The sequence below is a fragment of the Sus scrofa genome, chromosome 14 (genome assembly GCF_054392235.1).
Source record: "Sus scrofa isolate SSC_HxYL_T2T_F1_AM1 chromosome 14, Sscrofa_HxYL_maternal_Yorkshire_Landrace_v2.0, whole genome shotgun sequence".
NCBI lineage: Eukaryota > Metazoa > Chordata > Mammalia > Artiodactyla > Suidae > Sus > Sus scrofa.
Window position 1 is genome coordinate 73,787,992 of NC_139396.1, and position 22,065 is coordinate 73,810,056.

General features: G+C 45.1%; 1 protein-coding gene across 12 annotated transcripts in view; it reads right to left on the bottom strand.

The window, feature by feature from the left end:
- Nucleotides 1–421: 421 nt before the first annotated feature.
- LOC110256663 (double homeobox protein B-like) overlaps nt 422–22,065 on the bottom strand; it is a 68,459-nt gene continuing 46,815 nt past the window's right edge. For 3 of the 12 annotated variants that reach the window (XR_014827789.1, XR_014827788.1, XR_014827787.1), the window contains one exon: nt 21,073–21,260. Coding sequence is in view for 1 of the 12 variants with exons in the window: in XM_084996817.1 (XP_084852943.1) it covers nt 21,146–21,260 (115 nt within the window). In the remaining 11 variants the exon portion in view is untranslated. Of the gene's footprint in view, nt 7,944–8,421; nt 8,584–9,172; nt 10,024–10,525; nt 10,695–16,381; nt 16,483–16,782; nt 16,929–17,851; nt 19,188–20,714; nt 21,848–22,065 lie in introns of those variants that run through there. The other 9 variants (XR_014827785.1, XM_084996817.1, XR_014827786.1 and 6 more) reach the window with 8 other exon arrangements.

Here is a 22,065-nt window from a genome sequence, read left to right on the forward strand (position 1 = left end):
ATATATATTTTTTTTTTTTTTTTTCTTTTGCAGTGTTTCCAAACCTTAGATGTCTTTACTTTTTTTTTTTTTTTTCGGGCCAAACCTGCAGTATATGGAGGTTCCCAAATTAGGGGTTGAATTGGAGCATACACCATAGCCACAGTAATGCCACATCCAAGCATCAACACCAGATCCTTAATCTACTGAGCAAGGCCAGGGATGGAACCCTCCCAGATACTATGCTGGGTCTTAACCCACTGAGCCACAACAGGAATCCTAGACGCCCTTACTCTGGACAACAAAGGGTTATTCCTGTTGAAATCCTACTGTAATGTCAGACACCTACACTGCCTGCCTTGGAGCTACTGTGTTATTTCATTAAAATTCTGCGAGGTAGAGATTTTTATTCCTTTTTATTTTTTACTTATGTATGTATGTATGTATGTATGTATGTATTTTGCTTTTTAAGGCTGTAGGTGTATCATATAGAAGTCCTTAGGCTAGGGGTTGAATCAGAGCTGCAGCTGCTGGCCTACACCACAGCCACAGCAATGCCAGATCCAAGCTGTGTCTGTGATCTACACCACAGCTCACAGCAACACCGGATCCCTGACCTCACTGAGTGAGGCCAGGGATTGAACATGCATCCTCATGGATACTAGTCAGGTTTGTTACTGCTGGACCACGATGGGGAACTCCAGTCACCCTCCCTTAATTTACATGACCTGTCTTTAGGTCAGACCCTGTGACAGGAGGAAGAGGCTCAGATGGAAAGGGAAGAAGGAAGTTTTCTAGAGAACAATCAAGAGAAAAAGCAAAGAAATGAGAAGAGCCGGCACACCAAAATATCATTGTGTTTACACAGTCCATTCACACCATCAGTCCTGTTTTCCAGATGTTAACCCAGACAGAAATCTGCAGCTTGAAAAACGCTAGACTAGGAGTCAGGCCAAATATTTCTGGATCCAGAATCCCAGCCTCTGGAAAAACAAAGAGCTATCACACTCCAGATAGACGGTCAAACTCCCTGGCAACTGGGCCACTGGACCATGCTGGAAGTGACCCTTGAAGGCACACTAATGTCCCCAGTGTGAAGTGAGGCAATTTGGGCTAGAGAGTCTGAAATGCCCTGTAACCAACCCCTCCTCTTTTGGGACATACTTGGGGTTCCTCGTACCCCAATTCTGAGCCTCTGCGGCCAAGGAGCCGCAGGTGGGTTTCACCGGTCCTCTTGTGCCCTCTAGTGGCTATCTGCCCTAACGACAACTCAGCCTTTCCTTCTGCCTCCCTCTCCTGCACTGGGGGCTGAACTGACCTGGGGAACATGCCAGTCTTACTTCATTCCCCCATCCCTCTAAGCAAAATTAAGCACCATATGGGGTGGGGGCTATCTTTCTCTCAAAGTCTCCTAGGGCACTCACCCCTCTCTACCATACCCCACTATTTTAAGTCAATCAGCTGAACAAACCTTAAGTTACATGACCAGCTTTAAACCCATCAGCTCCCCTTATTTCATGGCTTTAGGTCAGGTTCCCCTGGCAGGGATCAAGGACAGAAGGAAAAGGCTGGATGGAAGAAGAAGGATTTCCGGGGAGAACTCTTGAGAGAAAGGGTACAGGGATGAGCACAGCTCACCTAACAAAGTACCACTGCTTTTACACACTCCATTCACGACTACTAGCCCAGTCTTCCAGAATGCCAACTCCATGCAGGCCTGATTCTAGAAAATTGCAAGCCCAAGATTCAAGCCAGGTATTTCTGGGTCCAGAGTTCTGCCTCTGGAAAATCTAAGGGCAGCCTCATTTTAGCCAGACAGTCTATCAAATTCTTTGGCCATGGGGCCATACAACCAGGGGTAAAAGTGCCCCATTAGATGTGAAGGAAGAACTATGTCCTTTCTGTTAGGTGATGAAATTTGGACTGGAGAGCCTATACCCAACCTCTCCTCTCTGGGTACATCCTAGAAGATCCACCCCTCTCCAACTCCATCTCTGAATCTGAAGGTGTGGCAAGAAAGATGCAGATGGGCTCTGTCATGCATTGGCATCCTCTAGTAGCCGTCTGTCCTAACACCAACTCTCAGGAGTCCAGGAAATAGGCACTGGCCTTGGGCACCTGTCAGCCTGATTTCATTCCCCCTTTCCCTCTGAATGAAACAAAGTGGCCTACAGAGGGGGTATTTCTCTCTCAGGGCACTCACCCCTCCCTGTACCACCCCACTGCTTTAAGTCAATCAGGCAACCCCTCCCCCTTTTCTAGTTTTTAGGGCTGCACTCATGGCATATGGAAATTCCCAGGCTAAGAATTGAATCAGAACTGCAACTGCCAGCCTATGCCACAGCCACAGCCATGCCAGATCTGAGCTGTGTCTGTGACCTACACCATAGCTCACAGCAACGTCGGATCCTTAAACCACTGAGTGAGGCCAGGGATGGAACCCACATCCTCATGGTTACTCTTTGGGTTCCTTACCACCAAACCACAATGAGAACTCCAGGCAAACCCATTTTAAGTCACCTGACTGGGTTTAAATAAATCATCCCCTCTTAATTCATGTGATTTGGCTTTAGGTCAATTTCTACTAGTGGAGCTCAAAGACAGAAGGAAAAGGCTGAGATGGAAAAAGAAGGATCTTTGGAGAGAACTCTTGAGAGAAAGGGCACAGGGATGAGCCCGCCCACCAAGTGACACCGCTTTTACACAGTCCATTCATGACCACCATCTCAGCTTTCCAGATGCCAAACAGCAAGCAGGGCTTTCTAGAAAACTGGAAGCACAAGATCCAAAGCACATATTTCTGGGTCCAGAGTCCTGCTTTTGGAGAATCAAAGGGCAGGCTAGACAGCTGACAAAATATTTGGCCACAGGGCACCTGATCAGACTGTAAGTCCCCAACAGATGTTTAAGACACAGCTATGTCTCCTCTGTGAAGGGAAGCAATTTGGGCTGGAGAGTCAGAGGCACCCTGTAACGAATCCCTCCTCTCTGGGCAGGTCTTTGTGGTTCCAACACTCCCACCTCCAACCCCATCTCTGAGCTTGAAGTTGGTGCCAGGGAGCTGCAGATGCGCCTCAGCTGGTCCTCTAGCACCCTCTAGTGGCCAGCTTCTATAACACCAACTCTCAGCCCTTTCTCTTGCCTCCCTCCTCTGCTCTTGGACTGCACTGGCCTTGAGCACCTGCCAGCTCAATTTGGTTCTTTTTCTCCCTCTCAGTGCAATGAAGTGCCCTATAGAAGTGGGTATTTCTCCCTTATAGTCTATCACAGGGTAGTCACCCCACCTACCACACCAAATCTCAGCCCCTCTTCTTGCTCTCTCTTCTGCCTGGGGGCTACACCGGCCTTGAGCACCTGCCAAGGCCTTGAGCACTTGTTTTCGCTCCTCCTCTCCCTCTAAGCAAAATGAGGTGCCCTACAGAGGTGGGTATTTCTCTCCCAAAGCCTCCCAGGGCACTCATCCCTCCTTACCAAACACCACTACTTTAAATTGGCCAGCCAGCTCCCCCACTGAGTAACAAAAGCCCCCTTTATTCCAGTCACCCTTCCTTATTTTACATGACATGGCTTTAGATCAGGTCCCCATATCAGAATGAAGAGGTTCAGATGGAAAAGGAGGAAGGAAGTTTGTGGAGAACTTTCAAGAGAAAAAGCAAAGTAATGAGAATACCCCACCCATTAAAATATCACTACCTTTACATGCTCCATTCAGGACCATCCTCTCTGTTTTCCAGATGCCAACCCTGACAGAAACCTGCAGCTTGATAAATGAAACCCCACGTCAAGCTGGGTATTTCTTTGTCCAGAGTCCGTCTTCTGGAGAAACAAGGGGCTACCAACTGCAGACAGACTGACAAATTATCTGGCCAATGGCCACAAAACAGTGATGAAATTGCCACATTAGATACTGAAGGCACAACTATGTCCCTTTGTGAAGTGAAGCAATTTGGGGTGGAGAGTCAGAGGTACCCTGTAACCAACCCCTGCTCTCTGGGGACGTCCTTGGGGTTCTGCCAATGCCATCATCTCCCACCCCATCTCTGAGCCTGGAGGTGGGGCTAGAGAGCTGCTGGTGGGCTCTCTCAGTGCTCTGGTGCCCTCTGATGGCTGTCTCCTCTAACACCAACTCTCCATCTTTCCTCTCGCCTCCCTCTCCCATCTAGGGGGTTGCACTGGCCTTGAGCACTGCCAGCATGTTTTTGTTTCTTCTCTTCCTCAAAGCACAATGAAGTGACCTACAGAGTGGGATACTTCTGTCTCCCAGTCTCCCAGGGCATTCACCCCTCCCTACCCAACACCAATACTTTAAATCTGTCAGATACCCCCCCCTACTCAGTTGAGTTAAAGAGCCCATTTTCATTCATTAATTCTCCCTTTATTTATATGAGGTGGATTTAGGTAAGGTTCCATAATAGGAGGAGTGGCTGAGATGGAAAGGGAAGAAAGAAGTCTGGAGAATGCTTAAGAGGAAAAGCCAACTCATTACTCCCCCTCCCCCATTAAAATATCACTGCTTTTACACGCTCCTGCTCAGCCTTTGGTCAGCATTGCAGTGGGCCTTTCCCCCAAGCAAACTACTGTTAGTGAGCTCGCTCCACCCCCTCCCTTTCCTCTGTATGAGAGGAGCCTGAATTTAGACTGAGTGAAAATGGTTTTTCAGGACATTAGTCTGTCATCTTCAAAGTCGGCTAGCTTTCCAATCAAAGTCTTTCTTCCTTGTCCCAACAACTCACCTCTGGATTTACTGGCCTGTCGTGCAGTGAGCAGAGTGCTCTTGGGTTCGGTACCAGAAATTTACTAGGACGTGTCTAAGGGCACACAAAACAGACTAGCACAGGCCAATCCAGGCCTGGCCACCATCTCCGGGGGCCCTCCCTGGTCAGGCCTGCATCTCCTCATCTGCATGTGGGGAAAAGGAGACCTGAGGGAGGGCTGTGGTGGGGGCAGGGTGGGCACAAGGCCTTTGGCTTCATCACTGGTCAATGTCACAGTGGTGCCCGCAGTGCAGTCTCTCTGGGTCGCAGTCTGCAGATTCCAGCCCTGTTTTCTCCCTTGCCCCATTCACCTGGCAGTCACTGTGCAGGGTGGCTGACTCTGAGGGAGCCACCACAGCCTGTGAAAGCCCTGGGACAGCAGTGCCCTCAGTGGGTTTCTGCTCCACTTCCCTGCAGGAGGGATAAATGCCCCACAAGATGGACCGAGCCTGGGACTGGCTCAATGTGAGCCCAGGTGAGGAGGTCCACACCCAGGACCATGATATAGCCAAATGAAAAACAGGTTCTAGGAGCCACTCTGCTGCTCCCCTGGGCTCCCTCCTGGAGTCTTACTCCCCCATCTCCTCTCCTACTGCCCTCACTGCATAGCCCCTGCCTTGGCCAAATGCAAAGTCACTGTCCCCATATTTGCAGAAATCTCAGGAAAGGGACTTTAATATGATTTCACTTCATTTTAACTCAAGAATGTTTCCGCATTTATCTATAGATTTTCCTGTTTCATCTGCCTCTTCAGGTGTCTATTTGGGCCTGACAATTCTTCCATACCTTCCAGTCTTACACATCATTATGATTAGTAGGGGTGTTTTTAGCCAAAGTGACACGAAGCTCAGGGTTTATGTCTATTTCTCTGTAACTTGTTATCTCAAGGAACATGTCCTGTGTCCCCACCATGTCAGGGGCTGTGGCCTCAGTGGGCTATATATCATTCAAGAAGGAAGACTGATTACCACAGCAATTCAGCCCTTCACTGATGTGGGACTTACACTTGACTCCCTCTCTTGCCATTTCAACTGTGCTTCCGGAACATCCTTCAAGTCCTAATACCCTGATTTCTCTCTCTCCCCCAGAAGCCTCTGTGAGCTCATCCCTAGAATGGGATTTTCGGGGAGCACTCACAGGGATGATGCAGTGAAGGGAGGGAGGTGCTGTCCAAGCTGGGCCACCAATTGGTCTGAGATCACAGTCCGTTTCACCACAGCCCACTGCCAGTTCTACAGGTGATGCCAGAGCCTTTCTCCTGTTGAGGGCTCTCCTGTCCCACCTTGCCCACAAGTCCCTGAGGCTTGGGGATTTGAGCTGAGCTGCAGCCCCAGCCCTCCTGCTGGTCCCTGGGGCTGCCTCTGACTGCAGGCCTCTGCTCTGTTCCTCCCCAGGGGGCAATGGTGACAACAGTGGACAGGCATGAGACCTGCCCGGTGTGGAGGGTCCAGGGAGGCAGGAGCAGGTGGGAAAGCTGGTGCCTGCCTTCCTGGGCAGCGGCCCTGCCTACCTCGCCACCTGCATGGGCACCTGCAGGGCTTTGGCCACCACCCAGCAGGTGCTGGACCTTCTGTTCCAAAGGTGAGCACTCTGCCCCACCCCCACCCCCAGCAGGGACATTGGTGACCCACCACCTACTATCTGTGAGACTCCGGAACGTTGCAGCTCCTCTCTGAGCCACAGTTTGCCCCTCTGCACACGAGGGGCAAGGGAGAACCAGCTCCCTAGGTTGACTGTAGGGCGCAAGTGGGTCCTTCAGGGAAAGTGTTTTCTGAGGACCTGGCCCTGGGGAAAGGGCTGCTGGAAGGGCTGCGGCTGTGCTGGTTGATGCTGTTCCTCTTCCCAGGGAGGAAGCCGCTGCCTGACTGCCTCTGGCCTTGGGCTCTGACTGTATCTGCATTTGAAAGGTGATGTGTGAGGAGTTCCCTGTCCTGGGTGAGTGTGAGGAGGGATCCCTGGGGGCAAGCAGGGGGCCCCTTGCTCCCCTGAGATACGTGTGATGGGGCTGGTTGGGTGCCTTCATTCTTCCAGTGCATAGGAAGGCCCACTAGGTGGACGTGCTTTCCTAGGAAGAACCAACATTTAATGTATGGAGCAGACAAGAGTCCTGCTGTCTGGCTTCTGGAGCCAGATCTAGCTCAAGCCACAGGTGTCGTTCAAGGTCAAGAACCAGGATATGCATTATTGCCAGTTTCTCAGCCAAAGTTAGAGCATGCTCACGCCCTAGCTCTCATCTAAGCCACAGCTTAGCAACTTATTTCCAAGATCTATTGCAAGATTAACAACACAACAAACAATTAAGCAAACTAATGAAAACCCAGTATGGACCACCTCTCTCCAGTGGAAATATTAGTGACTCAAAGGTATTGAACTATCTGAAGAATAGTGCTTTCATCTTCAAATAAGAACAAGATCTGCATCAATTAAAATAATCATTGTTCATCTTCAGGGTATCAAGGTGAAGACCCGTGCTGGAGGAGACAGTACTTGCTTTCCTACGGTCAGAATGAGCTTGCTTGACACACCCTCTCCCCTGATTTCTCTCTTCCCATCAAACCAGCCACTATCTCTGTCAGCCTTTTTATTTCTGTCTTTGATTCTCTATTCCACTTGTCTTTGTTTTCCTCCCTCTCAGTCTCAGTCTCTCTGTTTCTGTCTTTCCTCTTTCTCTCGTTTGCTCTCTTGCTTTATTGTCTCATCTTTTGCTTCATCGATACCCAAGTAATGCTTCTCTGCCCCTCTAATGTCTCTACAGACCATTCTGTTTAATTAACACACAGTCATTACCAAGTGCCCCTGTCAAAAATCCTCTAAACCCAAATGACAATAACTAAAATCCCATGCTGCTTGGGAAATACTCTTACAGTCAGTTCTTCTTAGTGGATAACACGTCACAGTCACCTCTAGGTTAGGAGACTCTTAGGTACCTGGTTCCTTTGAAACATGTGTCATCATTTTCAACAGTCATACAATGTGCTTGTTCCCTCATTACTGGAGTCCAAAGTGTAGTGTATGTTCATTTTCTCAGTCGTTTATGAATGTTGTGTTTGGATAATTTGGTGAACCAAGAAAAAATTTCAATGGGAAAAGACAGCCAGTCTTGGCAATGTGTTGTACTGTCCCAGGCATTGTGCTCAAATGCTAACTCTCTTCCTTCAATTAGTCCTCTCAAACCTGACCAGAGAGGAAATCTTCAGCTCAGGTAGTACCCTGTAGACAAGAAATAAAGGAATAGACTCCACAGCACAACCAGCCTCATGTGTAGTTTCATGGACTTCTCTTTCTGACCATCCACTGCAATGGGCTTACAGTCACTCAGCTCACTCTGGCCACGTTTTCCCAAGGGGTGAATAATCATTGCCAGGATTTGATAACAGCTGTGTTGAGCACCCAGAAGAGACTCACCAAGAGAAAGAAATAGGTCCTCTCCTTAGCATGCCCTTAAAATTGAAGTCCCTGTAGCAGAAGGCGTATTGGGCACCCAATGCATGAGAAAACCCTCATATTTACCCAACCAGTCATTTGCACTGGTTGGCTGCTTTCATTTCATTCTTTACACTGCATGACACTATCAGGTTAATGCTTATAAGCACATTTCCAGACACAAAAGATTGATTCTAGGTGGCTTGGCTCACATTGCATCTAGACATGGACCCTGAGAGAAAATGAATGAAAACATTAAGGTTACCTGAATTCTGTTTTCCATAATGGCAAGTTCTCAGACCAGTCATTCCCTGGTAGTTATACCAGGGTAGAGGTTCTTTTGAAGTAGTGCTTGCAGAGTGTCCTTTGACATGGCTTCCAAACAAGTCTCCTTATTTTCTTTTTTGCAGTCCTCTTGGGTGTCAGCCTGTTGAAAAGGGCAATAGTCTTAGGGGGTATCCCATATAGATTCAAAATGACGGAGTTCCCATCGTGGCGCAGTGGTTAACAAATCCGACTAGGAACCATGAGGTTGCGGGTTCGGTCCCTGCCCTTGTTCAGTGGGTTAACGATCCGGCGTTGCCGTGAGCTGTGGTGTAGGTTGCAGACGCGGCTCGGATCCCGCGTTGCTGTGGCTCTGGCGTAGGCCGGCGGCTACAGCTCCGATTCAACCACTAGCCTGGGAACCTCCATATGCCGCGGGAGCGGCCCAAGAAATAGCAACAACAGCAACAACAAAAGACAAAAGACAAAAAGACAAAAAAAAAAAAAAAAAAAAAATGACAGTGCCAGTCAGCCCAGCTATTGACTTTCTGCCAGGCGGAAAACTTCTAAATCCAGAGATTACAGTCTATTTTTAACTGAATGGGATACTGGAAGTTGAACATCTGCCATCAGAAAAGATGACAGTTGGGGTTCCTGTTGTAGCTCAGCGGAGACTGAAAAGCCAGTCGAGTGAAAATCCCCCTCGTCCGGACTCGGAAGAGGCGACACCCCAAATCACTCAGGAGAAGCGGTCTTGATGCAAACAGCAAGAGGATTTTTATTCCGAGCGCGCTGGGGCCCACAGTCCTACGCCACGCAGGGGTAGAGGACTGCGGCCCCGAGTGTGGAGTCGGGACAGCTTTTATGGGGTTCACAACAAAGCCCGCGCTTTTACAAACTAATCATTTTAAAATATCCCAAACCAGTCAATTCAAAACTTCAAGAGCCCGCGCTTTGTGGACCAATTAATTTTAAGTTGTTCTGGAGTTACGTGTTTGTGCCTGTCCCTGGGTGGGGGAGACATATTGTCACCAAGATATATTTATCAGGATTTTCAACATTTTGTGGCACACCCGATCTTACTGGGGTCGGTTAGGCGATTAACTTCTCCTCTTTTTATCTTATGCAAGCAGCTTTACAGAAGCCAAACAAGCCGTTAGGAACCCTTTTCCCTGTTATCTCAAGCAGTTTCAAGAAGTTTCATGCATAGAGGCACATACTCAGGGGCCTGTTTTTCCCCTTCCACATAGTTTTGTACAGAACAGAAAGCAAGCCCTAAAACAGCAAAAAGTATGATCTTTTACCTATAGGGAACAGGGTCTGGAATTCGAGGGCATTTAGAGCTTCTTATTAACTTCCTGGGTTCTGGGAGGGTCAGGTTGCATTTTCATCCTTTCAAGACGAATCTGACTAGCATCCATGGGGACACAGGTTTGATCCCTGGCCTTCCTCAGAGGGTTAAGCATCTGGTGTTGCCATGAGCTGTGGTGTAGGTCATGGATGTGGCTCGGATCCTGTGTTGCTGTGGCTGTGGTGTAGGCCAGCGGCTATAACTCTGATTCAACCTCTAGCCTGTGAACCTGCATAAGCCACAGGTGCGGCCCTAAAAAGACAAAAAAAAAAAAAAAAAAAAAGAAAAAAAGAAAAGATGACATTCAATACTACTGGGAACTACCAACCACTAACAAGTAATCCATAGAATTACATGCAAACGATATGCAAAGTCACAGAAAAACAGAATTACCATTAAATTGATGGTAAATTTTTTCACATCTTGAGGCATGGCAAAGTCATTCTGTCTGTATGGTCTGTCGTAAACACACTGCACTTCTGCTTGAATTATTAAAACACAGGAGTTTCTGTTGTGGCTCAGTAGTAAGGAACACAACTAGTATCCATGTGGATGCGGGTTTGATCCCTGGCCTCGCTCAGTGGGTTAAGGATCCGGCATTGCTATGAGCTGTGGTGTAGGCTGGCAGCTAGGGCTCTGATTTGACCCCTAGCCTGTGAAATTCCACATGCCTTGGGTGTGGCCCTGAAAAGCAAAAAACAAACAAAGAAAACCACAGAATGCCTTTATCAGATTGTTTTCAATACCTACCTACCTTTGTGATAAGGAGAAATGTTTCCCTTCTGATGATGCCCAGGCTGGCACTCCTTGGAGGATGAGGTTCCTTTCCAGACAGCAAGGTAACACTAACTAGTTGTGTATATGCTAATCTTTCTCTTTTGAAACCTTGAAGTGATGTACTCCGTTATACTTGATGTTCTTTGCTGTGAAAAGATATAAAACTGTTTCAGGCCTTCAAACTGGAGCCAGATGGCCATGGTGGCTGCAGACATCTTCCTGCATCACTGAGATCTTGACTTTCCTGAATTATATCAAATTAGGAAACCACCAGCACTTCTTAAAACAACAACAACAACAAAAAACCCCAAGAAACCTGCTAGCAGCTGCCTGCTAGTCTCAAGGTCTCTCTTTGTAAGTAGGCAAGGGTTTCAGACCCCAATCAATATGTACTTAACAACATCTTTACTTCTTGGCAGCTCAATTATAACTCTTTAGAACTAATTCAGTGAAATAAGTGTAACATTGCAGATTTTGCCTTTATAAGCCTCCTCTGTTTTGTAATCCAGGAGAAGACAATTCGAGTGTTTCTGGAATCTGTGTCTCCTGGGGTTTAGTTTTCAATTTGGCAAAAATAAAACTCTCTCCTAGTCTTACTATGAATTGTTTGTTGATTATTTCCATCAACACAATAGAAATTAACCACTTAAACCTGAAAACAAAACCTAATAAAAAAACAAACCAACTCAAAAACTCAAAATTTGGTCTACAGGAGAATAAATGAATATTTTTATCCACTGAATTAAAGACATTTGAAAATTTGTGTACCATTTTGCAAAGCCACTGATGGGCAACAGGGCTACCAACTTCATTTTCCATTTCAAGAAGAAAATGCCCAAGCCATTCTCAGTCTTTACCCCTAATTTATTCCTGAAACACAGCCCAATTAAACCTGTCACTGCAATCATTTATACCTTTGTTAACCCCAGAAGGGCATCAAGGCACTTAGATGATCCAATGACAGAACCTAAATGCTAATGGAAACTTACCACTTGATGTGCTGATGAATTCATGTTGGAACAGCCACCTAGACCACACAGAAACTGCTGGTCAACTCTTTGGTCCCTGGAAGGACAGGACTTAAAAAATACAAGGATGTCCCCCCTTCCTACTGATTTCAATACCTTCCTATGGTAAGCCTTCATTCAAAATTTATGATCTGGAAGGAATCTCACAAAGCAAGTGGAAATTAAATGAAAGTTCAGAAACAGCTAAGTACTCTAAAAACTACCATCATCCTTTGGCCAGTACAATTACTTTTTCAGGGCTCTCTAGTTTTCACAAACATAGATAATTTTCTCTCAGTTGCATTTCTTGACTCTGGGTTCCTTGGGATTAGGTTTGGCTGTGTTCTTTACAAAATGGAAAGCCTAGCTTCCTTGTATACACTGCACATCTCTCTCAGCATCTCCAGAAACCCACTTCATTCCATTCCTAAATCATTTCCTTATTTGAGGGTGAGGTCATGATACTTCAGATTCTAAGGGTGACTGCTTCTCCAGGGTCTTCCCAGGGGTCACACTCTTGGGTTCCAACTTTTCAGCTTTCTGGGTGTAATCTGAATCTAGCCCCATTACCTACATGCCATAGAGAGTCCAAAGAAAGGGGCAGGAACTAGATGGATATGTAGCAGGTTTAACTTACTTCCGAGGCTTATCTTGTGCAGCCATAAGACAAGTAGTTTTCCCTACCTGTATGCCAGAATCCTTAAAAGGGTTAAATAGACACCATAAAGGCTCAGTCAACTCTACTGTCCAAAGGTGTTAACAACATCTTGCTATCTCAAACATGTGTCCTTTTTAAGCTTATTTCTAGGGGAAGCCAAGCAGAATGCACATTCCAAGGACAAGGTTGGGGGGCATGTGTGTGGTGGTGAGGTGATTTAATTACCTAGGTCTATCTCTCAGATCAACCTAGGTCATGTTCTCTCCATGAACTTCAATAACACATACCAAACAGCACTGAATGCTTGGCAGAGGGTAAGCCACTCCATACAATGTATTCTAAAGCAATGTTCCCTGACAAAATCCCCAAAAGGGAAATAGATATAATCATTTAATGGCTTAAGGGAAGGGAAACAGACTCTCTTTAGCTGGTTACTCCTTTTCTGATCTAGGAATGTCAGAAAATACACAAGTGAGGCAGGAGATAGGTGAGCTCTGGGACATTTACAACCAGCCATCTGTCTACATTTCAAGATAGAAATAGCAGAAGGCACAAGGCAAATAATTGGTACTTGCCTTCTGTGAACTTGTTAAACAACGATAATAACAGGATCAGAAAAGGGGCTAAGCTCTGCTTGGGCAAAAGACCAAGAGGTCACATACTTCCCATCTGTGGGGTTAGGGAGACCCCTCTGGGTTGGAAAGGGAGGGGATGCCAAGCCCTAAATCTGGCTAGCCTTCCCACAATGCCTTGCTCTGGACCCCATCTTGGCCAAAAATGTGCATGCAGATCATGGAGGGCCCTTGGTGGCCAGGTGTGAAAGATAAAAAACAAGATAATTGGCCAAAGGAAAACAAAGACCCAGAAGAACTGACCCATATAAGTGGTTTAAATCACCCCTCTGGTCTCCTCACTCATAAGGACACCCACACCCGTGCTCCTCTGGGTGAGTATTACTACTTTGCTTCTGCTTTTTTTTGTTTTTTGTTTTTTGTTTTTTTTGTCTTTTGTCTTTTTGTTGTTGTTGTTGTTGTTGCTATTTCTTGGGCCGCTCCTGCGGCATATGGAGGTTCCCAGGCTAGGGGTCGAATCGGAGCTGTAGCCACCGGCCTACGCCAGAGCCACAGCAACACGGGATCCGAGCCGCGTCTGCGACCTACACCACAGCTCACGGCAACGCCGGATCGTTAACCCACTGAGCAAGGGCAGGGACCGAACCCGCAACCTCATGGTTCCTAGTCGGATTCGTTAACCACTGCGCCACGACGGGAACTCCTGCTTCTGCTTTTGATGTGTGTTCTCCCACATGTTGTACTGTGTTTCTAACAATGAATTTTATACCTGTTTAAATGGTCTTTGCCTCCTTGAAACATTATTGCTTTCAACAGGGGACAAGAATCAGGGCAATTCTGCTTTTAGCCTCTAGCTGGTCTAGTGGCTAAGATTCCTGGTTTTCATCCAGGCTCCCCAGGTTCAGTTCCTGACCAGAAAATTAAGATCTTGTTCCGAGCCATCACTCAGTACTGTCTCTTTGGGTGTTTGTTTGTTTTGTCTTTTAAGGGCCACACCCGTGGCATATGGAGGTTACCAGGCTAGGGGTCTAATCTGAGCTGTTGCTGCCAGCCTATGCCAGAGCCACAGCAACATGGGATCCAAGTCACGTCTGCGAGTACTGTCTCTTTGAAATCACAAGCACAGAAAAGAAGGGCACAATACAACAACTTGTGAGAAGAAAAAGACAATTCAAAGAATGTGGGAAGTACAATGACAGCCCCACAGCATCCAAGATAGACCTCATTATACACAATATGAAAAGAAAACAAAGTACAGACTTACATTAAAAATGGTGTGTTTTCAAAATAAATGGTGTGTTTCTAAAAAAACTGGAGCAACTTAGATGATACATGACACAGCTGTGTTTGAAAGGAATGATTTGGATGAAAAATACTACCATGCTAACATTTCAGTTCAGTTTAGGCTCTAGACAGCTCAAAAAATTTTATAAAAAACACACCTAAGTTACCAACTTCAGTGTTCTTTTGCCACCCAGGTTTATGAAAGTCAGAACTAGGTATTAAGATGAAGATAATAAGCCTATTTAAAATTGGGAATGTGACTCATTAAATCAATTAGGTTAGAATAATGCTGGTGTGAGTGTGTTTCTGTGTTGTTCATGTATTTCTGGCAGATTGGCTACTGGCTCTACATAAGGAAAACCATTATTTTAATGAGAAGTAATGTCTTATTTTTAAATTTTTTTTAAAGTTATAGTTGATTTACAATGTTCTGTCAATTTCTGCTGTACAGCAAAGAGACCCAGTAATATATATATATATATACATTCTTTTTATAATACATATTTTAAATATATTAATTATATATATTCAGTTATATATACATATATATATACACACACACATTCTCACATTATCTTCCATCATATTCCTTCACAAGTGAATGGATTCAGTTCCCTGTGCTATACAGGAGAACCTCACTGCTTATCCATCCCAAATACAATCATTTGCATCTACTAATCCCAAACTCCCAGTCTATCCCACTCCCTTCCCCCACCCTTGGCAACCATAAGTCTGTTATCCATGTCCATGAGTTTATTTTTTGCAGGTAGTTTCATTTGTGCCATATATTAAGTTCCAGATATAAGTGCTATCATACAGTATGTCTTTCTCTTTATGCCTTAGAGAAGTAACAATTTATAGAAGCACAGGATTCTTCCCAAATAGCAGTTGGCTCTACACCCTTGAATGCAGCTAGGCTCCCATTTGAGAAGTTGCTTGAGTAGGAGTCTTCCAGCATGGGTCCAGTCTTTTCAGAAGGAGGACCTCCCCTGAAGCATCTGTGAAAGCATAAACCCCTAACCTGGTCCAGGATCTACATATTCATTATGGCTCCAAAAGCCAAATAGCCACTTTTTAAAAAAAATTATATTGGCATATAGTTGACTTACAATGTTGTATTATCAAAGAGCCATTCTGGTTGCTACATTGTTTTAGTTTTTTGTTTGATTTTCTGCCTACTCTAAAGATGGTCATCAGGCAGTATTCATGGGACCAGAAGCTGTCTGTAGGTCTCAGGGGAATGCCTTGAAGAAATCCAGATCCTGGTCCCTTGTCCTGAGGTGCCAGAGATTAGAGAGCAATGGGAACATCTTGTTGGATCAGGAGTCTTTTTTTGAGAAGATAGAAGTTTTTGTCGATAAAAATCTCTTGAAACTTCAGATTAGGTGGCTATTCCTGCCAAAGCACTGGCTTCTGGACCCCCACCAGCTCCTAAGTGGACAACCCAGGTTGCTTGTGAGAACAGAGACTTTGACAGGCATGACATCCAGGGTATCCTGAGAGCACACAGGTACATTTTTGCATAGGCTATCAGATGACTGTGGACTCCAAGGCCCATTCCCGGCTCCTCTGCAGCAAATGGCACTGGACCGAATGGGGGTAAACCACAGCTCTTAGCTTCTCTACATCTGAAGTCCTGTCAACAAATGACCTGAGTGTTTCCAGGCACCCAGTCTTCCTCACTCCATACTGAAAGATGCAATCCTTTCCAGAAGGAGTCCCCTTCCAAACATCAAGCCCCATTCTTCCTGAGTCTACTGTGTTCAAATTATTTTTCCAGAAGCCCTGTTCCACCATGTGTGGCCACTGAATCAGTCTTCCTTTCTGTCTAATGAAAACAGAGGTTTAAACAAAAAAAAAAAAAAAAAAGAAGAAGAGTTCCTATCATGGCTCAGTGGAAATGAATCTGACTAGCATCCATGAGGACACAGGTTCAATCCCTGGCCTCTCTCAGTGGGTTAAGGATCCGGTGTTGCCATGAGCTGTGGTGTAGGCCTCAGACATGGCTCGGATCCCACATTGCTGTGGCTGTGGCATAGGCCAGCGGCTACAGCTCTGCTTTGACCCTTAGCCTGGGAACCTCCATATGCCATGAGTGCAGCCCTTAAAAGACAAAAAAACAAAAACAAAAAACCAACAAACAAAGGTAGATCTGTACATAAATATAGAGAAGAAAAACTCAGAGCCTAGGAAAGGAGAAATTTTGAGGGATTTTAGCACAGAGATACACCCTATAGACATAGAGACCTGGATGCAGATTTAGATAGAAACCTAGAGGTATTTGTGTGTATACATTCAAATGGCAACTATGATTTCTTTTCTTTTCTTTTTTTTCTTTAGGACCACACCCACAGCATATGGAAGTCCCCAGGAGGGGTTGAATCAGAGATATAGCTGGTGGCCTATGCCACAGCTACAGCAACACAGGATCAAAGCTGTGTCTGTAACTTAACACTGAAGCTCACAGCAAAGCCAGATCCTTAACCCACTGAGCGAGGCCAAGGATCGAAGCCACATCCTCATGGATACTAGTAGGGTTTGTCACCACCGAATCACAAAGGGAACTCCTCAGATTTCTTTCATTACTGACTCTGACACATGCAAGCTGTAAACAGGGCATGAATTCAGCGAGCATAGAATCTCTTATCTCAGTGTACTAAGCAAATACTTTGGGAAGATTTTTTTAAAAAAGCAGTAGTTCTGCCTCTCCTACCCATCTTATTGTGGCTCCTTCTTTATGTCTTTAGTTGTCGAAGATCTTTTCTGGTTTGTTCCACTCTTTTTCATCTATGGTTGTTCTGCAGAGAGTTGTGATTCTGGTGTACTTGTGAGAGGAGGTGCACTCAGGACAAGGTAAGTCTATGACAAAGAGGCAAGAATATACAATGGAGAAAAGACAGTCTCTTCAATAAGTGGTGCTGGGAGACTGGACAGCTACACATTAGAGAATAAAATTAGAGTACTATCTAATACTATACACAAAAATATACTCAAAATGGATTAAAAATCCAAATGTAAGACTGGATACTATAAAACTCCTGGAGGAAAACATAGGCTGAACACTCTTTGATATAAATTGCAGTAATTTTTTTTGGATCCATCTCCTAGAGTAATGGAAATAAAAGCAATAATAAACAAATAGGACTTAATTAAACTTGAAAGAATTTCCGTAGAAAAGTAAATCATAAACAAAAAGACAACCTATAGACTGGGAGGATATTTGGAAATGATGCAATTGACAAGGGATTGACTTACAAAATATACAAACAGCTCATACAACTCAATATGTTAAAAAAAAAACCCAATCAAAAATGTTCAGAGGAGGAGTTCCTGTCTTGGCTCAGTGGTTAACAAACCCAACTAGTATCCATGAGGATGCCAGTTCAATCCCTGGCCCTGCTCAGTGGGTTAAGGATCTGGTGTTGCCATGAGCTGTGGTGTAGGTCACAGATGTGGCTCGGATCCCGAGTTGCTATGGCTGTGGTATAGGCCGGCAGCTGTAGCTTCAATTCAACCCCTAACCTGGGAACTTCCATATGCTGCAAGTTTGGCCTGAAAAAGAAAAAGAAAAGAGAAAAAAAAAAGTTAAAAAAACCTAGGTAGAGGAGTTCCCGTTGTGGCTCAGTGGTTTACAAATCCGACTAGGAACCATGAGGTTGTGTGTTTGATCCCTGGCCTCACTCAGTGGGTTGGGGATCTGGCATTGCTGAGAGCTGTGGTGTGGGTTGCAGACGCGGCTTGGATCCCGCATTGCTGTGGCTGTGGTGTAGGCCGGCAGCTACAGCTCCAATTCGACCCCTGGCCTGGGAACCTCCACATACCATGGGAGTGGCCTTAGAAATGGCAAAAAGACACACATACAAAAACAAAACCTAGGCAGACACTCCTTCAAAGAGGATATCCAGATGGCCAACAGGCATGTGAAAAGATGCTCCACATTGCTAATCATTAGAGAAATGCAAATCTCTAAAACAACAATGAGGTATCACTTCACACTAGTTGGAATGGCCATTATCCAAAGGTCTACAAATAATAAAGCTGGAGAGGCTGTGGAAAAAAGGGAACCCTCCTATACTGTTGGTGGGGATGTAAATTGGTGTAGCCACTATAGAGTACTTTATGGAGGTTCCTTAAAAAACTAAAAGTAGTTACTATACGATCCAGCAATCACACTCCTAGGCATATATCCAGAGAAAACTATAATTTGAAAGACACATACACCCCACTGTTCATTGCAGCACTATTCACAATAGCTAAGACACAGAAGCAGCCTAAATGTCCATCCAGAGATGAATGAAGATGTGGTACATATATACAATGGAATACTACTCAGCCATAAAAACAATGAAATAATGCCATTTGCAGCAACATGGAAGGACCTAGAATTTATCATAGTAAGTGAAGTAAATCAGACAGAAATATCATATGATATCACTTATAAGTGGAATCTAAAATATGGCACAAATGAACTTACTTATGAAACAGAAATAGACTCAGACATAGAAAACAAACTTAGGGTTACCAAGGTAAAAGTGGGGAGAGATAAATTAGGAGTTTAGATTAACAGATCCAACTACTATGTATAAAATAGATAAACAACAAGGATTTACTGCATAACACAGGGAACTATATTCAGTATCTTATGATAACCTACAATGGAAAAGAAACTGAAAAAGAATTTATATATATATATATATAACATATATGTATCAATTCTTTTTCAGATTCTTTTCACTTTGCTGTATGCCTGAAACTGACATAACTTTGTAAGTCAACTATACTTCAAATTAAAAAAAAGTAGCAGTGGAAGAAATTACCTGCCTCTGCTTTAAGCTTCCATATGTTTTTTGTCAGTTACTTTGTTTGTACATTGCTTTAGTTGTAACTTTACTTATATTTTGAGATATATGTGTGTTTGTTATACGTGGCAGTAAACATACAATGCTAGTGAAAGAAAGATGGGGGAAGGAGGAGTTCCCACTGAGGCTCAGCAGAAACAAATCCAACTAGTATCCATGAGGATGTGGGTTTGATCCCTGGCCTCGCTTAGTGGGTCGGGGATCCAATGTTGCTGTGAGCTGTGGTGTAGGTGGAAGGTGTGCCTCAGATCCTGAATTGCTGTGGTTGTGGAGTAGGCAGGCAGGCAGCCATAGCTCTGATTTGACCCCTAGCCTGGGAACTTATATATGCTGCGGGTGCAGTCCTAAAAAGCAAAAAAAAAAAAAAAAAGGGGGGGGTGGTTAGGAGGAGGGTAGACAGGGAGAGATTATTTGCCTATATAGTATACTCAGCACATTTGTTAATATGAACTCTGCAGATTATAATCTGGTAACAAAAGTTGTTTGGATAATTCTGTACTTGGGCTCAATGGATATACCCTAGAGGAACACTTCCGCACCCAGAATCCAGGTTAATATTGTTCTTTGGGAGAATGGTCTAGTGGTTCTAAAAGTGTATGTTTGTAGATAGAAGCTAAATACTACTTGGGCATCCTGACCACATTCCCACATTGTCACAGGCAAAGGAAGCACTGCAACAGTCTGAAGAATTGCAGGCAAGATGGTAGAGAGTACAAATGCATCAAACCACTGCCAAAAAGTTGCACTGAGTTCAAAGATATATTTGTTGGATCAATGGAATGTCATATACTTGAAAATTCAAGGTGTCCCTTTCTCTTTCTTTCTTTCTTTCTTTCTTTCTTTCTTTCTTTCTTTCTTTCTTTCTTTCTTTCTTTCTTTCTTTCTTTCTTCCTTCCTTCCTTCCTTCCTTCCTTCCTTCCTTTCTTTCTTTCTTTTTTGTCTTTCCAGGGCCACACCCACGGCATATGGAGGTTCCCAGGCTAGGGGTCTAATCAGAGCTGTAGCTGCCGGCCTACACCACAGCCACAGCAACACAGGATCCGAGCCACATCTGTGACCTACACCACAGCTCACGGCAACATCGGATCCTTAACCCACTGAGTGAGGCCAGGGATCGAACCCACAACCTCATGGTTCCTAGTCAGATTCGTTAACCACCACACTGCGACGGGAACTCCCTCAAGTGTCCTTTTCAAAGGAAAGGAGGAGTTCCTGTTGAAGGCACACCACCAAGAACCTTAGAGCATAGACTTTTTTCAAAATCTGCAGAGAAAAATTATAGGTACACATACAGACCCATACATACAAATGTGCTAAAATCACAGAAAGAGCAAGAATCCAACCTCTTCCTGAGTGATGAGTTGAAGTTGCTATTGTATGTTTCCCTGCCACTTTTTTATGTTACAAATGCTGCAGGGGAAAATTACATGCAAAGTCTCCACTCTATTAAGGGCTGCAGCTTTGAAGCAATCATTGCTAGCTGGAGGCTTAAGTCACTTCCAGTTGCCAGGTCTGACAGTCACAGCTATGAAAAAAAACTCACACTCCTGGACCCACTCCTCTTCTTATCACCAAGCTCACTTCAGATATGCCATCAGATACACCACTGATCTTGCCAGAAAGGGAACGTGTGTTAATGAGTCCTTTTTTTTTTTTTTTTTAGGGCCACACCCATGGCATATGGAAGTTCCTGGGCTAGGGGTCAATCAGAGCTGCAGCTGCTGGCCTACACCACAGCCACAGCAACATGGGATCAGAGCCCCATGCCTATGACCTACACCATTGCTCAGCGCAACAACTTAAGCTTAGCCCACTAAAAGAGGCCAGGGATCAAACTCACATCCTCATGAATACCAGTTGGATTCGTTACTGCTAAGCCACAAGGGGAACTCCTGAATGATTCCTTTTTCATCTAACTTCCATGACTTGTTCCAGTTCCTGTTTGGGGACGGTGCAGATGGAGGAAGAGCTGGGTCATGCTCGTCACTGTAATGCTAGAATTCTTTAAGGCTTTGGGGCCCATGCTTCCTGGGCAACACTCACTGAGGCAACAAAGTACAGCCAACAGGACAGCTCTTTGGGCTTCCAAGTGAAGGATGGTCTTCATGCCTAGGCGTTACTCCCAAACACCATGCACGTTCACCTTTTTATCACGATGGCCCAACATCTCAGGAAAGAGGTCTGAAAGTGGCTCGGGAGGTGGCTTCCTTCCTCCTTCTAAGTCTGAGGCCCTGGTGAGCCTGGTGGCATGTTGAGTAGAGCTTGAGCTTCTTCATCATGGGCCCCCTCTGCTTTGCTCTGGCTGCAGAGCTCTTTGGTTTGGAAACCACACCTAGGGAAGAAGAGAGGTGTGCACATTAGAAGCAAGATATTCTAGATTGATTTGTCCCAGACCCCCACTGCTTATCTGGCCCAGAGAAGGCAATTTTGGTTAGGCTTCATCTCAGGGGGAGCTTAATCTAAACCAGCAACCTGGTTCCTGGAAATGAGAAGCATGTCAGGGCAACACTGGACACCTGGCTTCCAGTACCTCCCTAATTGCCTAGAAAGCCAGACCCTTCACGAGCTTTCCAGCACCTCCACTGCCCTCTCCTCTTCTGGAAATAGATGCCTTCAGACCAGCCACTTTAGGAGTCCCGTGAGAAAGAATGAGAAATTCATTTCCACTTCCTTATGCACTAGGCTCCACCACCTCAGCCACACAAGCATTTCTCCAAACTTTTCTCCTGTTTGCCAATGCCTGGGATCCAAACGAAAAATCATCTTTTCTAGATCCCATGTGTTCCCTGGATCAAACATGAGATGAAATACATGGCTCTGGTGCCCATGTCCACTATATGCATCCACCAGCCCATCTCTTATGGACAGAGGTCCAGGCCTAGGCAGGGACAAGTCCAGATGAAAATCACCTGGGTCTATATTTGGACCCTAACTTTCTAGGCTGGATGAAGAAAGGGGTTCTTCTGACCAGGTTGAGTTTCCTCCCAATCCATGTGAACAGATGTAAGAACACAGGGCCTTATGAGCCACTTGAAGCAGAGCCAGAGGTTCTTGAGTGAAATGTGAATCTTTCAGAAACTCAGTCTCTATACACCTATGGACCTGCTTCATGATCCCTATATTCAAACACACAATGT